We start from the raw sequence: 18,496 nt of genomic DNA on the forward strand, positions 1-18,496 counted from the left end.
GAACAAACGTCTCGTGGTTACATTTAGTTGATTCACTCACTTGCTATACAGCGACTCGCCGCCTCCGACCTATTCTGTACCTCCCGCAACCCGGACAATGTCGGGCGGTGAAGAAATGCGGAAGTAAAAAGGCCGGGGCCGGTCATGTGACTAGCTACAGCGTCATCACGCCATTTCACGCTCAGCCAGCGAGGCTAGAACGCTGACCCCACTCAACCAGCTACAATGACGTATATTGAGTGTGGGTTCAGCAAACCTGGCTCGCATCATGGCACGAAGAAACGTAACAATAGAAAACAAGCATTTGCAATGCAATAGGTCTCGCATTATGAAAGTTTGAGCTATTGGTCTTGTAAATGACAATTTTTTATTTATGTGTTGATTTTCAAAATAGCTAAATTAATAGCTTTGTCATTTTCAATGCCAATAGTTATAACTTTCGCACATGTGATGACTATGGCATTTGTAATGCAACATGTTTTGCTGGGATTGCGCTGAGTGATGTTGTGGTGGCGCTGAGTGATGTTGTGGTGGCGCGGAGTGATGCTGTGGTGGCGCTGAGTGATGCTGGGATTGCGCTGAGTGATGTTGTGGTGGCGCTGAGTGATGTTGTGGTGGCGCTGAGTGATGTTGTGGTGGCGCTGAGTGGTGCTGTGGTGGTGCTGAGTGATGCTGTGGTGGTGCTGAGTGGTCCTGTGGTGGTGCTGAGTGATGCTGTGGTGGTGCTGAGTGATGCTGCTGAGTTCTCTCTGAATCTGCACTCACAATCTGCACTCTGCACTCTGAATCTGCACTCTGAATCTGAAATCTGCACTCTGAATCTGCACTCACAATCTGCACTCTCAATCTGCACTCACAATCTGCACTCACAATCTGCACTCACAATCTGCACTCTACATATGGTATGTTATGCTTACATACGTTCCATATATTATCCATGTATATGCCACATTTAGTTAAGAATATATGTTCTGTTTAGTTACATTACTTTGTTTGTATACCCTTTTATGCTGCTCTAAAGTTATTTCAATGGGTGAAATGCGGAACCTGGGTAGCAGGAAGGAGAAGATAAGAGAGTGCATCGAGTGCGGACTTGTGAGCAAGCGCCTTAAGCCATCAGGATGCTACTTCAAGGCACGTAGACAGGGTCGAAATAATCCACAACTGGGATGAAATAATTACATCTTGTAGTAATACATGATTGCACGTTTGATGCATGGTATAAGTGCACCAACAAGGCAACCACAGCTAACGCCAACTCAGTGCAGAGTGTAGGAGAATTTATTTACAAGTCAGAAATCTGTCTAGGTGATTTTATACCACTTAAGGTCACATTTTGGATTGGCAGAGGATATACTTCTTTTTTCCAGCGCTAGGCAAACAAGCCATAGTTGCTGCTTATTTATCTTATGCAACTAACAGCCATTGACAAAGCCAATGGTCCTGAATTGTTATAGGTATGTTGCTACTTGTATCATATATCTGGATGCAATGACTGAAACAGCAAAATACAAGTCGGGCGGCACAGATTTTTTGCTGAAGTTTGTAAGCCACCCCCCTAATTACACTAGCTACGCCCCTTTGAGAGACCCCCCCAGTATTTTATCCCACTTAAAGCCCTGTATGTGTGTATGATTTATTTATGTTTCTGATGACATAAGGCTGACAAAATAACTAAGGCTATTTCAAAGGCAGACCGATAAATACAAGCCTTTATTTCACTTGGCCTCGGCTGCCTACAACATTTCTGCTTATGGGGCAAACTGTACGAGGAATTCAGACCTGCATGTGTGGTCTGGGCTGTCTTGGAACTAGTGAAGACATTTCATTTCACACTGCTGCAGCAAACGTCGGTGCGAGAATTAATTACCTCGAGCAATAGACGAGAGCCTGCTGGAATGTGGCAACCGAGATGATGGTAATTAACATAAGTAATGGCTTTTAATGGTAATTATGTTTAATGTGCTACTTTCCAGGCTGAGTATTTCAATACCAGCTTTTTTTCCGTCAGCCCTTACATGCACTGGAACATGAGTGTGAAAGAAAAAAGCAACAAACAGGAAAAGGGGGCATCAAAATAAAACAAAGATATTATACAGAGCTGTATCTGTTGACCCTTGTTGTCCCCGTGTTTGGTGGCTCCTGTAGTTGCACTTTTGTGTCTCGGGCCTTCCATGAAAGGCAGAAGAACAAATGGCTGCTTGGACCAAGTGTCAGAAGCCGCTCTCCCTTCAATCCTCGGCAGCTGGCTGGAGGAGGCCTCGGAATGTAGCAAGACATCACCACTGTATTGAAATAAGAGAAGCAAGGCTGCCTTAGAGTCAGCGTAGCCCACATTCACGTGCTAAGTAATACTTTCACAAACGTGTGACTCCGTCTTAGAAGGCTGTGAATGTGCTTGTGGCTAAGAAGTGCAGGGGAGTAGGGCCAACAAGAAACAAAAATACCTTATTCAAAATTGTCACCAAAACAAGTAAAAAAAACAAGAAACTAAGTTCTGACGGCAAAGTTATGGGAGGAGAAGTAAAGGCTGTGTTTGCGAGGGGAGGTGCTAGTGTGTGGGGGAAGGCTGCTACGGCCTGGGGGAAGCTGGCTGGTGAGGGGGAGGAGAAATGAAAGTAAAGGCTGTGTTTGCGGGGAGAGAGAGGGGAGGTGCTGGTGTGGGAGGAGTGCTGCTACGGCCTGGGGGAAGCTGGCTGGGGAGGGGGAGGAAAAATGCAAGTTTATGGCCCAAAAGCGCGTGCCTGTGGCCACGTGAGCTTCATGAAAACCGCAGCAAAAAGCTAGTGGTTTCATGAGGATTTTGAGCACTTGAATTCTCGATCCCTCAATGCGCTTGCGCGCATTGTAGGTCACAAGACCTAAAAAGCCAGGAAAGGGGGGCTGAGACCTTATTCAGCAGATCCATCTAGCTTACCAGTGTCTACTAGCTATTCTGAGGTATCTAATAATGGCTCATAGATTTGAGAACGAGTAATTTCTGGATTATCATAATTCCGACTTTTTTAAGATCGTGTGTGGGTTTATGTAAGAAAAACCACCCCAATACAGTGTAAATACGAATTATTACCCTATGATGGGAGTTCCTTATAGATGGATCTGCTGAATAAGGACTCCGCCCCCCCCACCCTCGCCCCCTTTTTCTGGCTTTTTTTCTATCGTTACGTTTCTTCGCGCCAAGATGCAAGCCAGGTTTGCTGAGCCCACACTCAATATACGTCATTGTAGCTGGTTGAGTGGGGTCAGAGTTCTAGCCTCGCTGGTTGAGCGTGAAATGGCGTGATGACGCTGTAGCTAGTCACATGACCGGGTGATGTGGCTGCCAGTGGTAAGTTGTAAATAGTATTATTCACTTATTCACGTGATTACTGATTATGTCTGTTGACTGGAACTTGATTTATTGGTTTTTTAGCATATCAATGTGACTGCAGCTACTATTTTTTAATATGTATAACCTGCATATAGAAACCTCTTAAAAGTTAAACGGTTTGTTTATATATACCTTTGTCGCTTTGCAATGACAAATAACTGTGACTGTCACCAGCATTGCGACCCTATTGAACCATTCGAGTGTTTGACCCTTTCAAAGATGGCCGACGTTTCCCTAGTTAGTGCATACACATAGGGGGTAAGGGGTTAAGTCCTTCCTTTCTGTCTCCCACCCGACCGTAATTCACTTCCGGGTAGCTGTATTTAAATTCCGGCCGGTTGTCACGCTTTAGTTATCCGTTGCGGACTGATGATACACAGCTCTAACCTGGAACACGCCATCTTGCAGAAGCGCTTGCTGATCCATGTAAGTGAATCGATTGCGGTTCCCATAACTGACTTAAGCAGCAGCGCAAATCTTTGGTTTAGAATGTTGCAAGCGATAGCCTAAATACTTTGATTTAGGTCATACTCTGCGTGCGGTTCTCTAATAATACGGGTGGCTAGATGCCCCACAGTAGTTTTACTGATTCATGCGACTGCGACCTAGACCCACACCAATGCTAGTCTGAATCTCTGACCGAGCCGACCTGTTTTAAATCTCCGACTGAGCCTATCTCAGTTTTAAGTCCGTCGACAATTTAACCAATTGCCGGTCGGCATTTAACACGGCGTAAATCACAGAGGCTATCCCCTACCATGGGCAGTAACATCACTCGGGTTGCCTCCGCTTTGACTCACCTAAGCACCCATTTTTTTTTTATGTTCGTATTTTTATACGAGGTGCAACTTTTTCTAGCCAGACTTCGTAGTGCATGTTAGCGATTGCTTTCCGCGGTATCCATAGACTGTGCCTGATTAACGGGGGGACTTACAACTTATCACTAGCAGCAACATCACCCAGGTTGCCTCCTTTTCGACTCACCAGGGTACCCGTTTTTGTTTGCATTTTGGCGCGTTGCTGTAACTGTTTTGGCAAGTCAGCCAGCCAGACACCATAGCGCATGTTAGCCACTGCCTTTCTTGTGATCTATAGACTGTGTCCTATTCACGTGGGGGCTTACAACTCACACTATGTACCCCTCTTTCTTCACAGAGATCGCACATTCGTCTGACTTGTCATTTTTGCTGGCCATAGACTCCAACATTGGATCTGTGTACTCTTACGCCACAGGTATGACTAATGCCAGCCTCAATTCACCATTTATAGCCGCTAGGTATCGTTCACAGTATTAAGATGAACCGCCCTATTTTTCAGACTAGAGCTCTACTGCGACTCATCCAAAGTGACTCATACCGATGAATATTTGTCGTCAGATTGTTAAGTGACTCATCCCTTTTGAATATCTGTCGCCTGATTGTAGAGCAAGTCTAAATTTATTGACTTTACAAATGAATGCTGGTGACCCTCATATCAAATTGATACTGATATCTGCCCAAGTTACCATTAGCCATCTGAAAGATTTGTTTGGTGTTCTATGAAATACTACGTCAAGTTGCTCTATGCATTACTGAAACAACAATGATTTATCATTAAACAATGCTTGCCCTGCACTAAATGTCCGACTTTAAGGATAAAACTGCAACGGTTCAAGCTGTTAAACTTGATTTATGTTGTGTCTTAGTATCAATGCCCTTTGAAGGACTAACCTTCATTGACTTAGATTTTTCTAAATTAAATGGGAATGTAAATAGTATAGATCACATCGCTAGGATGTGTAGCACACGGTTTCTCCGGTCTAATTTGTAAAATATTGCATGTGTCCATGCTTTGATTTTTCTCAGTTGACACAATAAGTAATGACAATATATTGCTCTTACTTAGGGGCACTCATTGCAAAAACAGTTCTGTCCTGATGATGGTCTTTTAGACATCTGCAACCAAGACCGAAACGTCGACCTCTTCATCGTCTCCAAAAGCAATTCACCTGCACCAAGAATTAACCATTGTACATTGTTTGACCTGGTTATTGCTTATGAATTCAAGGAGCTGATGAACTGTTATGAACTAACCTGTTGATTTGTACATACATCTGTCCATATCATTTTTTGCTTTTATTGATTTGTTCATTATATCTCCATATATATATATATATATTTGATTAATTCAATACAATATTTTTTCAGACAAAATAATTTTTCCGTTTGCTTTTTCCCTTTTTCCTCACTCATCATTAATTGTCTTCATCAAAGAAGTCTCGCTGTTATCCCATGGGTACATTAGAGTTAGATCTTTGTTAACTAACTCACTAATTGATCACAAGTCAATATATAAACCAAATCCCTTGTAGCCATCTTTTACTTTTATTACTTATCTGTCCCCAGCTGTAGTGCACTCTTTCTGCCGCAGTCAGCCCTTGTACACTGCCATTTAAGTTTCAACCAGTCCTGGTACAGACGGTTACTTCTAGTGTACTCTGTCCTCATGTGCCGTCAGCCCTTGTACACTCCTTTCAGCTGCAGACATTTGTATATAATTGCAGACATTTGTATGTAACTGCAGCTAAAAAAGACAGTGTACAAGGGCTGAGAGCAGATAAGGACAGATATATACATGTCTTTATTTGCTGTCATCCCTTGTACACTGTCTTTTTAGCTGCAACCAGTCTTGGTGCACTCTTTATCTACAGTTAGTTCTGGTGCACCCTGTCCTTATATGTTAGTGTACTGTAGTTAGTCACTATGCGCTCTCCTTCTCTGCCCCCACTCATACTGCACTTCCTCCTTCTGTGGAGAAGCATGGCTCAGTGGTTAGAGGCGGCAGACCCGGAAACTGAGATCGACTGTGGATCAGGGTTCGATTCCCTGCCTCGGCGGGTCTCGGGCTCAAAATTCCACAGACTCGACAATTCTCGCTACGGTGCCTACTCGACTCACGGGGTCACACTCTGCGACTCTGGGCAATAGCTTGCTTAATCTCCACTACGGCCCCTCACGGCGGGATGCCTGGCTTTCACCTTGTGGACACCCTGCCGGGGTTTCTCACAGGGGAATACCAGGACGGGTTCCCTAAGCAAGCGCCGGGACGCTCACGGGCAGCTGTGCGCTTTACAAATCCAACACATTTACATTACAAGTGGTGTTCCCTTGGGTGCTCTGTCCTTATCTGCCATCAGCTCTTGCACACAGTCTGCTTCAGTGCAGCCTGGTGCACTCTCCTCATCAAATGTCAGACTCTCTTCCCAAAATTGCTGCTTGTTTGGAAATTGGTGTTTACTTTTATTTCCGGACCACAAAGCGAGTGTATTTTGTAAAAGATTACTATAACTTCTCTGTTAACAATTTCGCCGCTGGTGGGGGGTTTCTGTGATGGGGGAACAAAAAATAAATGCAGCTTTTTGCTGGCATACTCTACCACGTATGTGCTCTACCAAATGTAAAAGGTCAAGTTGAAAGTGTCACGAAAACAAATGACTGATTGTTTTAGTGTTCTCCGATTGTCACACTTGGATGGCGTCAGTGATGCCAAAGTAGGCGTGGTTTATTATAGTGAGCATTAGTCTGTAAAATGACACTTGGTTATGGTCAGTAACCTCACGGTTGATGGGTTCCACGTCTTCAGTTGTCGCGGTCCCATTATTAATGGCATGGCAGTTCACTGTGTCTGTCTTCAGAGTTGGTTTTGTCCTGTAATTCACCAGAACACACTTGATGGGGTTTCATGTCTTCACAATGTTCTCAGTTCATGACATCACAGTCGATGGGTTCCATATCTTCAGTTTATCATCCCTTGATTTAGGGCATAACACTTTTTATTATCCTTTTTTACTAATTTCTGAGCAAATTGCCATTTTTGGTTCGTAACATACAGCACCCCAAATGTTACCATGTTCAACGCCTTGTACAGTTCAACATAAGATTACCTCAAAGTGCTGAAAGGAAAAACATATGACTCATCTTATTTTCTGTTGGCTTTTGGCGCGCGGAGGACAGCGGTCCCACCGGAGTTCAATGCGCAGAGACCGGCTAAGTTGCATGATTGTTTTACCACTCACAATTCCCCCGTCCTGAACGGATTTTTGTATAACTCATATTCAGCAAGGCAGCAGGTGGACTTTGTGCATGGTTGAAAGGGTCGGCAGTGCGTGGACCCGCCCTTTTTGAGCCATAAATCAGTGGGCCATGTGTCAATCTGTGCATGATTATATTCTTGTTTCAGACACAAACCTAACCGTACCCCAGTTTTGCCAGTCACTGTCTTTGTTAGAACAGATTCACTATTGCTTTATTAACCTTCCTGCTTTCTCAAATTTGATTGAAAAAGCACCATTTGCCCACTTTTTTTTTTCAAAATCTCAGGTGGGGAGAACACCCCCCCCCCCACCGAACTTTCGAGACAGCAGATAGAATGGTAAACTAGTTTTGAAAATTATGAAGTTTCATCAAATGGCACCAGAGTTATTAGCAGAACAAAGAATGCTTAATCTATTGAAAATGGGTCAGAAGTACCTACTGGCTATTGCCAGTACACAGACACACACCTTCAGTCACATTTCAAACGAGATCTGAAAGCCTATGTATGCGTTGTGATATCACATAAGTAGGAGAAGCCCTATAAGGTGAAGGTCACTGGACAAGCGATTCACATCACCGCAGCTGCCCACCGATATGGTTCCTTTTCTGAAAGACTCATTAAGAAACCACTCCCGCCTGTGCACTGGCGGTATACTCGCCCCGTGCTACTAGAAAGAGACACCTGTGGAAACACCACTGTTAACGAGGCTGAGCCACATAATCGCATTTCTGAAATCAAGCGCTAGACAGGCTCTTCACAGGCATCGTCGAAATAAGGGGCTTGGGCCACAAGGCACTGGCTCAGAGAAGCTGCAAGACACATCCAGCCCTGCAAACACTACTGTGGGGAGTTTACTGGGAACTGCTGCTGGCCATGATGCCATGTGCACCCCATAGCAGCTTCAAAGCCATTTCCAAGATGCCCCACTAACCAGTGCCCGTCCAATCTGTGGATAGTCCCTCGACGTGACGGTCATGACATTGTTTAATTTTACAGCCCCATGCATGCAAATATCCCCTGAGCGGAATCAACCAGTCACCAGACCATGGGCAGAGTACGCACATCAAAGTGATCTTGTAAAGACAAAGCAGTGGCCACAGCTCTCACTTAGTGGCCTTGTTCCAAAGGGTTTCTTAGTGCCAATATCAGCAACAGACCCCACCCACAACACATTCATCACAAAGAACACACAAGACATTGTTTGAAGAAAGCATTTCTGCAGGTTTATTTTTTATTAGAAATATGCAAACATGATGGGTCAACATACAGATGATCCAAGGGCAGGCAGCAGACACCCCTAAGCTGCCACGCCCAGCTTAAGAGACAAATTGCACTGTGGCCTACTCAATCGGTGCTCACCATTTGGGGGGCCATCCTTTACATCATGTTGCTCAGGTTTACAACCCCCTGAAGGACCAATGGGGCACCGTCGCTCCTCCTGGGCCCTGCCCTAAGGACTTTCTGGGGTTTGGCATTTGCACCCTTGTTGTGCTCCTGAAGAAACCCCGCACTTGTTGCATGTGTGTGCAAACTTACACGACTTGCCCCAAGAGCAGGCTCCAGCGTTGAACAGCCTACAAGTCCCAGAGAATGTGCGTTTGAAACCTGCCCTCTGGCTCCTACCCTCCTGTGCGCCTCGAAAGGGATGTCTTCTTACTGAGTAACCTCCCGTAAATTTGTATTCCCTGTCCTGCGGAATGTGCCGCATCATATGTTTCAGCCATGAATATACGTCAATCTGGTCCCATCTCATCTCGGGGAACATGGACATCTTTTGTCTAAACTCCTTATCGTAATTATACCAACCAATGCCTCCCCATTTGCGAGCCCCCTTACGTATGTCCTGGGAGTATTGGAATAAACCTGGCTTCAACTCAGGGTTTTTTTCCGCTATTACTGCGGACATTATGTTAAAAGCACGAAGCCAGTTTTCGATGGTCTCCTCCGGCCAGACTTCATGTTTGACCTTTTTCTGCTCCTCCTGCCCGCCCACCTTCCTCGTGTCCAAACCATCCGACCCAAGCATCAGGAGTGAGAAGATGTTAATGAACTCCCGTCGCCATATCCCCTCCTTGGCCGCCTGGGGGACCTGCCACGCAAGGGAGAAAGGAGCAGACACCATGGGGGCAGCAGTAATGGGAGGTGGGGGGACTGGTGCAGACGGCAATACCACCTGGGGGTCAGCACTGTCCACCCTGGCCCCTGATCCCGGCCATGAGGATGGGGTAACTTCCCGAGGGGTCGGCTGTGCTATGCCTCTAGGTGCCAGTGGTTCAGCGGGCATGTCTTTGTTGGCGAGTCTGCGTGGCCATTTCTGCCTAGAAGGACCAGAGTCTGTGTTAGTCTGCTGCTCGGGGACAGGACCGTTGACGACAACCCCTGAATCTTCCTGCTCGTGCAAGTTCAAGATTCCCTTAACCCACGCCAACCCCTTGGTCTTGGCAAACGGCATTAAAGCAGCCCATAGAGCATCCTGTGACGTGTCTGGGAGTGAATCCTCCACCGGGGACATCTGGGAAAAGAGGGAGGGGGAACCCTGGCTATCCATGCCTCTCTTTGAGACGAAGGCAACCGCCCGACCAATCTGAGGGAGAAAAAACTGCATGTAAGACAAAACCCACAATTGCACGGCTGATACAGACTGGCCCAAAGTGCCACCCACGTCTCCAACACGCTCTCTCTCACGCCCCGCTTCCCTGTACTTACTTATTCCGTGTATTGACTTTGTCGTGACCTGATGCTGGTGTCCGCTCTAATGAAAGAGCAACGATTAATCTGAATGCGAAGATGAAAAGAACACATTAGCCACTGTATCGCTGCTCGTGTGCAGCCAACTCTACGTTGGTCTAACAGGGTTGCTAACTCCCTGCTCGTTCTCTCCCGCCGCACCACTCCACCCTCCCCGTACGGTGTTCTGGTGCAGTCGCTTGCGCTCACTACCCCCACTTGGTGATACAAGTTTAGTTACTACAAGGCATATTCTTGAAAACTTGAGCCAGTGGAGTACCAAAAGCCCCTCTGTGCCAGTCTGCGCCTGGGGACCTTATCCATATCTGGTGGGCCTGCCCAATGTTGAAAATTTTTTGGAAGGAGGTCCTTAGCCATATCAAAGGGGTATTGGGGTTTCCACAAGCACAATCCTCCTAAGCATCATATGCATACCTGGGAAAATCCCTGTGATTTACCTCTCCTGCGGGATGGCCGCTAAATCCTGTGTCACTCCTCTTGGATACGTGCTGCTCCTGTAATAGATTATTTGATTACTAAATTGCCTCAAGTCCCTTTGCCCGACCCGTGTTGCCCTTCCTAAGCCGCTGTTCGCATTGCAGGATGTTACCACGCCGCTCAACTTGTACCTGCTTTGGCAACTTGGTCCGTTCGTGCGCACGCACTATGTCGCCGTTCTTGATAGGTGCAGGACTGCAAACGCTAGTTGGTGAAATAAAGATAACAGTTAATGCTCAACTCCCCCTCCTTTGCGCAAGGTGCTTGAGGTATCCTGCACCTGCCTCCAGCTACCACGCAGGGAGGGCATGTGCCCTCTTTGCGCCCCTCCCAGGCCTAACTGCTCACTGGGGAAGGAGCCAAGAGACATTGCCCAGCGGAGGGCATTCCCTGGTGGTGAGTTTTTACCTTTTCTCCCTTGAAACTGGGAACTGGCCATTCAGCCCCACGCGAAGAATGGAGAATGCCCTGGTCCAAATCCCTGCCAGACAGACCGCCCTCAGACCCGCACTATACCTACAGCGAGGCCCCCCAGGATCTATGCATGCTCACATACACGCCCTGGTCCAAGGCCCTGCCCAACAGACCACCCTCAGACCCACACCATACCTACAGCGAGCCCGCCCCCCCCACCCATGATCTATGCATGCTCACATACATGTCCTGGTCCACAGCCCTGCCCCACAGACCACCCTCAGATCCACACTATACCTACAGCAAGGCCCCCCCATGATCTATGCATGCTCACATACATGTCCTGGTCCACAGCCCTGCCCCACAGACCACCCTCAGGCCCACACTATACCTACAGCGAGGCCCCCCCATGATCTATGCATGCTCACATACACGTCCTGGTCCAAAGCCAGACAGACCACCCTCAGACCCACATTATACCTACAGCAAGGCCCCCCCCCCTGATCTATGCATGCTCGCATAACCGCCCTGGTCCAAGGCCCTGCCCAACGGACCACCCCCAGACCCACACTATACCTACAGCGAGCCCCCCGCCCCCCATGATCTATGCATGCTCACATACACGCCCTGGTCCAAAGCCCTGCCCCACAGACCACCCTCAGACCCACACTATACCTACAGCGAGGCCCCCCCATGATCTATGCATGCTCGCATACACGTCCTGGTCCAAAGCCAGACAGACAGATCACCCTCAGATCCACACTATACCTACAGCGAGGCCCTCATTATCTATGCATGCTCACATACACGTCCTGGTCCAAGGCCCTGCCCAACAGACCACCCTCAGACCTACACTATACCTACAGCAAGGCCCCCCCATGATCTATGGATGCTCACAGACGTCCTGAGGTCTATCAAATCTAAATCATGGTTCAATGTGGATCTCAATACTGAAAGATAACACAGACTGGCTGAAAGGACTTGGAAAGCAGACCCATCAACAAGGCCTTGACCAAGCAGATCCAATTCATAACAAGAGAAAATAGGTTCGCTACCAACTTGGAAAATTATGTGAATTGGTCGGACTTCAAACTTGTGTCGAAAAACTAGGTCTTCAATATATGTGCAAGCTTAAAGCCCACCTCCCACACTATGGACCCCCTCCCAGCCACTATTGTACTAAAATTCAACCACATCATTACCCATTTCTGGACTAAGATCATCAACTCCTCTCTCACATCCGGCTGTGTACCAGACTCCCTTCTATTAGGACAAATAACACCCAAACTCCAACAAGCATTTACAATGCAATAGGTCTCGCATTATTAAAGTTTGAGCTATTGGTATTGTAAATGACAAATATTTTATTTATGTGTTGGTTTTGAAAATAGCGAAAATAATAGCTTTGTCATTTACAATGCCAATAGTTTTAACTTTTGCAAATGTGACACCTATAGCATTTGTAATGCAATGTGTTGTATTTACGTGACTTAGATGTATTGGTATTACAAATAACAATTGTTTTAAATTGTTTTAAATAATTAATACTTAAATAAAAGTTATTGTAATTTATAATGGCAATAGCTTTAACTTTTGTAAAATAAATTTTGTGAAGATTATGTTTAGTGTATTTTATTGTGACGAAAATTCAAGAACAAAAGTGAAATATTAACATCTTTTTGTGACATTTGTAATAAAGCTTGAAACATTGAGAGAACATATTTGAACCAGTTGTTGTTGAACTGGGCACGGAATTCAAAGACTGAATAAAGAGATGGGAATTGGTCCAGTAAAAATACACATCCCATCAAAGAGAAATGGAAATGCAGACTGCTACCCTGTATTTAAAAAATGAACACTAGCAATATTGGCTGGATTTAGGAATGCGGAAGGCCTTCATTAAATACACAAAGGCTAGAGAAGACACAGAAAAAATGACGGATATCACAGAACACAAAACAAATGTGCTGCTGGATCCAAAATGTACAAGAACCTGTGTTAAGATAAGGAAAACACAACAGATGTCCTTCCTGCAGGCAACGGCCTGATCAGTGGGAACCACCCCAGCGAAGATGAGTTTTTAAAATTAGATTATATCACATGCAAGAGTAGCTGGAGCCTGAATATAGGAAACAGATAGAGCTATACAGGAAATCTGGACAGGATTCACTGGGAGCAAACAAACGTCAAATGCAGGAAACAACCTTTCAGAAGGGGAAAGGCAAAAGAGTTTGCAAAATATTTATTTTTCCATATTTTGTTCTACAAGGTGCTAAGTAAGGGCTCATGCCGATATTTTTCTTAGGTTGTAGAAAAATGATGCTTTGCGAGGACTCATTAAAATACTGACTTTTTATTTTTAATTGAGCCGTGCTCTGAAGAGGTCTACAAAAACGTACACAGCTGAACTTTCTAAACGGTTCAGGAAATTAATAAAACGAGGATAATTAGCACAGAAATATGATGTTCTTCAGTGATAAAGTGCTAGGTCCTGGCTAGCTCCAGATTCCGGCAGATGATAAAATAGGGATTTCTGGAAAGTTATGGCTCCACTAAAAAAGGTATTTAGATGTTCATATTTTTCAAAATGATATGGCAAATTTGTCCCTCCACAAGGGGTCCTGATAGTAGCATCTATTGACTCCATCTGCCCCGACACACCCTTCCAGAATTGAACAATCATCATATCATTGGCTCGGAGCCAACTGGTGGGAAGAATCCTAGACTCTTCCACCCAGCCATGAGGACAGCAGTCTCTGCCCCAGTTTACTGCAGTAGGGTCCAGGCCCCACAACACTTCTCTAGCCAGGATGTACCAAGCCCTGAGGGCACCCACCTGCTGAGTAGCTCACCGACATTGCTACAGCTTTTACAAAGGCCCCGGAGTCATGGAGAATTCACACGTATCGCAAGACCAACTGAAGAACTGTGTGGGAACAGAGGTGAACTTGCTGCTCCCATGCAAGGCATTGAGTATCTGACACAGGACGGGCAGACGCTGCCCACCACATTCAGTGCAGATGAAGAGCTTCACAGGAGCTGAGCCCAGGTCCCTAAGGCCACGACCCCAAGCTGATTCCGACAGGGGTGCCTGGCACTCCCTGGTGATACATACGGGGCCCCAGGTGTGCCACCCACGCGCAGCATGCCAAGTCTGCTGCCCTCCTAGACTTTGCCTGGAAACAACCCGGGTACAGTTATAACAAAGGTCGCCAGGGAACATCACCCACTCAACAGACTCGTATTGGTTGACGGGAGTTTACAGCAAGAACAAGCGAGATAAGCACAGCAACACGCACCCTTCTTTTCTACACCACCACCACAATAGCTGCGCAACTTTTACAATAGCGTGTTGTGTCATTGTTTATAATTACAGGCTGTAAACCACAGTGAGGCCATAAAGCTTTTAAACAATGCTATATACAAACATATGATTACATTAACAATGCTTGTGATTCCAGATATGATGACATGTAAGTGTGCATATACAAATAAAAAGCAAATCTGAGCAGCATGTGCGCATAAAATTGCAAATGAAACACTTTTCATCTCTGGAGATAATCGAGCGCGGAACATGAAAAAACAAGAATGTGTGTCAGGAACAGTAGTCTAAGGCACTGTGATTCAGACGCGTGTGGGAGGAAAGGGACGGGTAACAGTAACACCAAGTAACTTAAACACCAACGGGCTAATGGAAGCTTTTCACACGCGATCCTAGCATCCACTTATCAACAAGAGCGCCTACTGTATGCCCCACAGTAAGATTACTCTGACACCGTGGAACATCGCAGGAGCAGGCAAGATTGCATTAGAGCCTGAATCAGAAACCCACTTAAGATCATTTGATATAAGACGTCTCCAGGAGACCTGGAGCTGTGGAGAAACACCACTCATGGGTTACTCAAAATTCTATAACCCAATTGTAACCAGATAAACATAAGTAAAAAATAAATACCGCCTTCGGGTGAAGTCCGCGCTATATAAAAATGCATAAATACATAAAGAAATAAATCCCGCCTTCGGATAAAGTCTGCGCTATATAAAAATGCATAAATAACTAAATTAATTAGTACCGCAAATCACCGCCGTCACTGTGCCGGCCTGCGACCAGGAAGTCAGGCAGGCCGGAAGTAGGAGGGCGGGAGCCTACCCCGCCTCCAACGGAAGAGCCGCGATGGGAGCCGCGTTTCAAGCACCGGAGCTGGCAGGAGCCTACCCTGCTGCCGGGCCCTGCAGCTGAGGAGAGCCGCCGCAGGAATGAAGCCGGTGAGTGGGTTGCTGGGGGGGGGAAGCATGTGTGCACGCGAGTGCGGGGGGGCGGGCTGTGTATGTGTGTATGCGTGCGTGTATGTGTCTGGAGTGCGTGTGTGTGACTGTGGGGGAGGGGGGGGGGGTGTGAGCGAGTGTCTGCCGTGTGCCTGTATGTGTGTGCCTGTGTGTGCGCATGCAGAGGGGTGGGGGCTGCCTATATGTAAAGCGCTCTGATACCCGAATTGGTTCGGGGAAAAAAAAAAAAAAAAATGGCCGACTTACTCTGCGCATGCGCGGGTGAGACGCGCGCTCCCGCAGTGAAAACCGTGAAGGAAACACTCGTCCACATCGGTGTCCACATTCCCATTAACGGGCAACAATAGTTGTCGAGACAGACACTCTCAATGCTCACGCATTGAGAGTACGTCTGCTCGACCTAAAAACCAGGAGCCAACCCCAATGATCTCAACAATCTTGAACCTATCTCCAACCTCCCCGTTCCTGGCCAAAACCTTGGAGAAGTTTGTTCAACAACAAACATATTGATGACTTCGATCTCCTCAACGCCTTTCAATCAGGATTCAGTAAAGGGTGAAGCCATGCTTAATATTTCGGACGATATACAGAGCCTTAGACAGACCCCCCAGGATATAGCGGCATGGATTAGCAAATTTAGCGGAAGAAATATGGAAATATAGCGGCATTTTCACAGCCCTTTACTTCACTCAATCATTCATTTTCAGTCTTAAATCAATGGAAACTGTTTTAGCAGAGTATTCCACTTTGAATAGGCAACCAGGGATATGGAACAGCAGACTCTGTTCACAGGTGAAGGCTCCTTAACCACCGCCTCCCTTTCAACACACCCATCAGGCATTTCCACTCTGCCCAACTGGCCCTGGACCCACCCCACGGGTCCACAAGACCACATATGGAGGAAGATCCTTCTGCTACCTTGCTGCAAGGGCTTGGAACTCCTTGACTCTACATCCCAGCCAATCACAGTCTCTGCCTCAATTCAGGAAGGATCTTAAGACCGTGCTCTTCAACTGAACCGCAGATCCACTCCACCCAATCAGCAACTTGAGACCCTAATGAGTGAGTAGTCGTGCTTCACAATTGACGCTGTCAGCAGTTTCGCAGCATCAATCAGACCGGAATTGAGCTGGGTGTGTTACGCGTGTACAAAGGAGAGCACATTTCCTCAGTTTCTTACAGTTACTGCAGGCAAAGTTCGCTGCTGTACCTGCATCAAGCCCCTGGCTCCGTCTTGGTGCTGTTTGACTGAGGATCACAAGATGCATGGCAAACCATGCTTTTTCCAGGGAATATAACGTCCCCTTCACAAAGACTGCAGTTTTTGACAATTAATAACCTAGCTTTACCTGAGACTCTGAACGGCCGTTCTGGCATTGATGGCATGGTACTAAAATGGTTTGCTTCCTACCTCCATGACCAGTCGCAACAAATTAAAATCAACCCCTGTCTCTCCAAGCCAACTCGAGAGACTGTTGGGGTCCCTCAAGGCTGGATCCTCTCCACTGCCCTCTTCAATCTCTTCATGGAACCCCTTACAATCATTCAGAGTCAGTAGGCATTACCTTGAGCAAGAAGTTCATAAACTCTACAAAAAGTGCGCTGTGGTCTTTAAAAGACCTGAAGACATCGCCGGTGGCACGTGTTAGGTTTGGAGAAGCTGTCTTTGACATTGGCAGGGAGGGTGCTAAATACTCGGAGCTCGGGCCGCCTTTCCTGCTCGCCACAGAGTCCCGAGGGGTCACGCGCCCTCGCTACTTGCGCCGGTCGAACGTGGACCGATGGGGGACAGATCAATGAGATGCTGTTCTTGACGGAGGGGGCAGTGGACTTGGAACATCGGTGGTTTGGGGGTTTGTTTGTTCTTGATAGAGTTTGTCTGTATCTTCAGCGTGCCCAGCCTCGGAGCGGACCTGGCTCTGTTTATTCTATTGTCCGAGCTCCCTCTCCTACAGTGGACGAGAGCGAGGGGCCCTGTGGTCAGGAGCCGTTTATATACGAGCTCTAATGGGTCAATGAAGAGATTTAACACTAAAAGACCTCAGATGCAGCCCCTCCTCCCGTGCTTCAAGGGACCTGACGCTCCTCCTCCTCACCCTCTGCTTCTCTGTCCATCGTGGGTAAGTGGAGACTGGACCGGTCCCCCTCGACTCTGCTCTGCTCGCCTGGTTCTAATGCGCTGCTCGGGTCCTCGGGCCCCGCGGGTCCTGCTGGGCAATGCTCGGCTCGGATCTGTCTGCTCGCCTCGCTCAGGCCATGTGATGCCCCATGTATGGGAAGCGCTTCCACACCCCCGGGTCCAGCTAGCGCTATATTAACCCTATACATGCTGGGAGGGCCTGCGCTGGCGGGGCCCCCTCCTCCCCGCCCGCCCGCCCGCCCGCCAGGACCCTTCAGCCCGCAGCGCGTCGGATACTTGCCGGGGGAGGGGGGTGGCTCCCGCGGTTCTCCCCCCTCTGTCGACCCGACCCGCGCTGGTCCCCCCCGGGGGGGGGGCGGACACTTACCCAACGGACCGACCACAACGACTCCAAGCGGCGCGAGCAGCAAAGACGGCGGGCGAGGGAGGAAGTAAATAAACCAGAGTCCCGCCCACCGGCGCGCCGGAAGTGACGTCCTCAGGACGCGCCGACCCGGGGCTCCAACCACTAGACCGTCTGGACCAGGCGCACTGCCGCGATGACGCACATCAGCGCCCCCAGCGACCGGAAACACGGAGCCACGCTCCCCGTCACTGCGTCACGTGACCTCTCTCTGCCAGCCGCTGGTTGGATGCCCGGGCCCCCCTGGCATGACAGGGACTGCTCTCAGGCGCTCACCTGCTGCAGTTGGAAACGGTCTTACGTCATGGCGGGGGTGAGCCGCGACGTCATCGCGCAGGCGTGAGGTCATCGACGAGGGAAGGAGACCGCCATCTTAACACGTGTCTTTAAATGACAGGATAAGGGACTCTTTAGCAAAGAAAACTATTTAAATCCTCAAAAAGAGCTGCTTAAAACCCAGCACCGTGAGCATCTTAACAAGATGAAACACCTGTATGTCCCTGCATGCAATCTTTCTTACTCTGACACACAAAACATTGCAGAAAGGTAAAGTCTATAAAAAAAAAAATCAAAAAAACAACCT

At 47.5% G+C, this 18,496-nt stretch overlaps 1 protein-coding gene across 5 annotated transcripts; it reads right to left on the minus strand.

Moving 5' to 3' along the window:
- Positions 1-8,667: 8,667 nt before the first annotated feature.
- Positions 8,668-17,929, minus strand: LOC144762124 (uncharacterized). 5 transcript variants are annotated; one of them, XM_078647253.1, is made up of 5 exons: positions 17,878-17,929; positions 10,801-10,873; positions 10,630-10,686; positions 10,151-10,219; positions 8,668-10,028 (listed from the first exon to the last, which is right to left on the minus strand). In XM_078647253.1, the coding sequence occupies exon 5, from the start codon at positions 9,990-9,992 to the stop codon at positions 8,895-8,897; it is 1,098 nt and encodes a 365-aa protein (XP_078503379.1). In that variant the 5' UTR covers positions 9,993-10,028; positions 10,151-10,219; positions 10,630-10,686; positions 10,801-10,873; positions 17,878-17,929; the 3' UTR covers positions 8,668-8,894. The 5 variants fall into 5 exon arrangements, with proteins under 5 accessions (XP_078503379.1, XP_078503377.1, XP_078503378.1 ...); XM_078647251.1 differs by having other exon boundaries at positions 8,668-10,219; XM_078647252.1 differs by having other exon boundaries at positions 8,668-10,219; positions 10,607-10,686.
- Between the last annotated feature and the right edge of the window lie 567 nt (positions 17,930-18,496).

This window comes from Lissotriton helveticus, chromosome 6 (assembly GCF_964261635.1).
Source record: "Lissotriton helveticus chromosome 6, aLisHel1.1, whole genome shotgun sequence".
Classification (NCBI taxonomy): Eukaryota; Metazoa; Chordata; class Amphibia; order Caudata; family Salamandridae; genus Lissotriton; species Lissotriton helveticus.

Coding starts and splice junctions, on each gene's coding strand:
- LOC144762124 (XM_078647251.1), bottom strand. CDS start 10,049: ATGCAGTTTTTTCTCCCTCAGATTGGTCGGGCGGTTGCCTTCGTCTCA.